Below are 3466 nucleotides of genomic sequence, written 5' to 3'. Positions count from 1 at the left end.
GTGGCTCAAGTGGTAGAGCGCTAACCTTGAGCTGAAGAGCTGAGGGACAGCGCCCAGGCCCAGAGTTCAGGCCCCACAACCGGACCCCCCCCCCACACAAAGAAGAAACAATTAGATTCTTCCCTGATTCTTCCTTCTTATTAAGGTTGACCTTTCTAACTAAAATACATCATTGCAAAACACAGTATTAATAATTCCTTTTGATAAATAATGACCTCCTATTTGTGTGAACAGGCGTTCTTAAAATTTAAATAGTTGGAAACTTATATATACCTCAACAAGCTGTGCTTTATTAAGTCCTGGCCTGGTTGGTAGTTTGAAGTGTCTTTTATATCTCCTAAGTGTATTTACTTGTAATTGGTACAAATCGACCTAGAAAAAAAATTAATACACATAAATTAGCTCATACAAATTTGTGACTGGTAATGTATAGCAACAAGAATTTCAACCTCAGTGCAAAAATAAGAATCCCATTGTTAAAGAGTTTTTGGGTTTTTTTGTTGGTTGTGGGGCTTGAACTCTGGGCTTGGGCACTGTCCTTTAGCTCTTCAGCTCAAGCAAGTGCTCTACAGCTTTAGCCACGGCACCACTTCCGGTTTATTGGAGATAAGAGTCTCACAGATTTAACTGCCTGGGCTGGCTGTGAACTGTGATCCTCAAGATCTCAGCCTACTAAGTATCTAGGATTACAAGTGTGAGCCACCAGTGCTCGGCTGTTAAGTGCTTTTTATACAATCAATCTTTAGGTTATTTACGTTATTTAACAGTTTAATCTTTTGAGGACAAATGCAAACATCTGAGAACCAAGAAGAGGAAGTTATATGATAACAAAGCTCTACGAATTGTCAATGCAAATTGTGTTAAGATACATCAATGGAATATACTTAATGCTGCAATCATTTTCAGCTTTCTCAAATGTTTTTGGAGGCTATCTTGTTTAATACCAGCTGTTTGCATGGAATAGGTAGGGGGATTGAGGTCAGTGGCCAGCCAGACCATTCTGAAAAAGAACTAAAGCAAAAATGGCTGAAGGCCTGTCAAGCAGGAGAGCACTTGCCTACTCAGTGCAAAGCCCTGGATCAGAAAATTCAGAGCCCCCTATACTTCTGGAGAAAAAATAACCAAAACAAAACAAAAAAAAAAAACGTCCACGCTTTTTTCTTCTTGTTGTTTGCTACTAGGGTTTGAACTCAGGGTCTTGTACATGTTAGGCGGGTGTTCTAGCACTTGAATCAGGCTCCCATACATCTTTGCTTTTAGTTATTTTTTAATAGGATCTCAAATTTATGCCAAGACTAGGCTGGACTGACATCCTTCTATTTACTCTTTTGGCACAGCAGTAGGGATGACAGTCATGCACCACCAAGATGAGGATCTTGACAACTTTTTGTCAGGCTAGCTTTGAACTATGATTCTATGGATCGCTACTTCCTGAATTACCCAGATAAGAGGAATGAGCCACCACTCTTGTATTTTCATTTTACCTGAGTGAGCCGCTTGTTCAAATCTTTGTATACAAGTTTCAGAATGGAATACTTCCATTTACATTTAACAAACAAAGACTTCCATCTACCTCTGGTGTATCAATATCTTGCACAGGCGAGTCACCTCCATCATCATCACTCCCTTTTCTCTTTCTTCTGTTTCGAACACTCTGAATCAAGTTTTTATGATAATCACAAATGTAAAGATGCCTTGCCTGAAACAGAAAAATTTCACAGACTGCTTAAAATTAAGAAATACATCTACCAATAGTAAAATGCAGAGGCTATGTGGACTTACTTCAAATACAGGCAAGTAGGAACTTAAGACAATGACATGGCCTTTCTATTAAAACATGTCTGGCAATGGTATTAAGATGCGGAGTGGAAGGTATTAGAGAGAGGGTGATACCAGGTGGGGAGTGAAAGGAGGAAGAGAAGAATGAGAAATTCCAGAAATTCCAGTCCTCTGGGGTTTTTCACCAAACTTTAGTTGAAGGTGAGCTGAAGTTAGTTCATGTTGGATTTTGACCAGTCAAGGACAAAGATAACGTTGCTATTTAGCTTTTCTTCTACTTAAAGACCAGTAGACTTTTTACAACTGAATACTCAAATCATATCTCAAATATAAACTAAACTTTTTTGGGGGGTGGATTGGAGGGGTCTGGCCGTGGGGCTTGAACTCTGGCCTGGGTACTATCCCTGAGCTGTTTGCTTGACCACTTTGAGTCACAGAGCCACTTCCGGTTTTCTGGTGCTTAATTGGAGATAAAAGTCTCCAGGACTTTCCTGCTCTGGTTTGAACTGCGATCCTCAGATCTCAGCCTCCTGAGTAGCTAGGATTACAGGCGTGAGCCACGGGCGCCCGATTTACACGAACAACTTTTACAACTGAGCTGCTGGATTTATACCCTATAGTTTTACAGTTCCATCACTAATTCTCTCTGAGAATGAACTTATCTGTTAGGTGTTGTTTCCAATGAAAACAGCTGAAACGACGTTCACCTGAACAGCTTTCTCACAAACCCTCCTGAAGAAATGTTGACATTGGGAGAAAGTATCACAGGCAAACTTTTCAGAAACTTTACACATGGTGTGGGGAGCTGCCTAGTGACAGGAAATACTGGGCGCCTTAAAGAGCCACACACAGACAGACACACACACACACACACACACACACACACAGACAGACAGACACACACACACACGAGTGGAGCGAACAAGATTTTAAATTTACGTGCTAAGGGCCAAGTGAAAAGCTAGGTTGTGTCACCCGTTATTTATTCCTCTTCCAAAGCGAACCTCATCGAAGGTGGGAGGCTCAGGCGTGCGTGCAAATGGATGGAAGAAGAAACTCGCGAGGGCTGCCCAGTCGTCTGCAAATCCCCGCAGAGGCTCAGGGGCCCCGCCCGCTCCCCGCAGCTGCCCCAAGTGCTGACCCCGCAACGCCGTTGGCACCCCGGAGCCCCCCTCTCCTACCCCCCACCGCACCCCGCCCGCCCGGGCCAAGGCGGCCGGGAAGCCCGGCTCCGCTCTCGGACGAGGTGGGGAGAAAAGCCCAGAAACCTTCCGGCCTGCGGTGCTAGGGGCCGGCGTGGACTCCACCGGGGATCCCGGGGGCCCAGCGCGAGCTCGGGCGGCCACACAAAGGGGCCTCCGTTCCAGGAGGGGCCGCGGGGCTGCAGGACGACGACTCGGTGCGGCGGTCGCCCTTTGTCTGGTCCCTCGATCGGCGCCCGGGAGGGAGAGGGGCGGGAGGCGGGGGGGGGGGCGTCCCGGGCACCGCGGCGGCGGAGGCCGGAGCCGCAGCGACGCCGTGGCTCGCGCCCCCTCGGAGCCCACGCGCGGGGCAAGACTCGAACCCCCGACCGCCCGGCGTCACTTACGCTCTTGTCCAGCTCGATCTTCACCTTCTTCTGGGAGATGCTCTTCTGGATCCGCTTGCTGAAGCTGGCGTTGCCCGCCGCCCGCCCGCACCGGTCGCC

General features: G+C 47.2%; 1 protein-coding gene across 1 annotated transcript in view; it reads right to left on the bottom strand.

Moving 5' to 3' along the window:
- Nucleotides 1-3466, bottom strand: part of Sap30 (Sin3A-associated protein, 30kDa) — a 6023-nt gene that overhangs the window by 1885 nt on the left and 672 nt on the right. Inside the window, exons 2-4 of the mRNA XM_013023756.1 lie at nt 3368-3466; nt 1574-1699; nt 274-372 (exon numbers count right to left, since the gene is read on the bottom strand). Coding sequence (XP_012879210.1) covers nt 274-372; nt 1574-1699; nt 3368-3466 — 324 coding nt within the window. The remainder of the gene's footprint in view (nt 1-273; nt 373-1573; nt 1700-3367) is intronic.

The sequence above is a fragment of the Dipodomys ordii genome, unplaced genomic scaffold (assembly GCF_000151885.1).
Source record: "Dipodomys ordii isolate 6190 unplaced genomic scaffold, Dord_2.0 Scaffold4, whole genome shotgun sequence".
NCBI classification, from domain to species: Eukaryota; Metazoa; Chordata; class Mammalia; order Rodentia; family Heteromyidae; genus Dipodomys; species Dipodomys ordii.
Note: the sequence above shows the minus strand (reverse complement) of the source record. Positions and strands in the feature narration are given on the sequence as shown.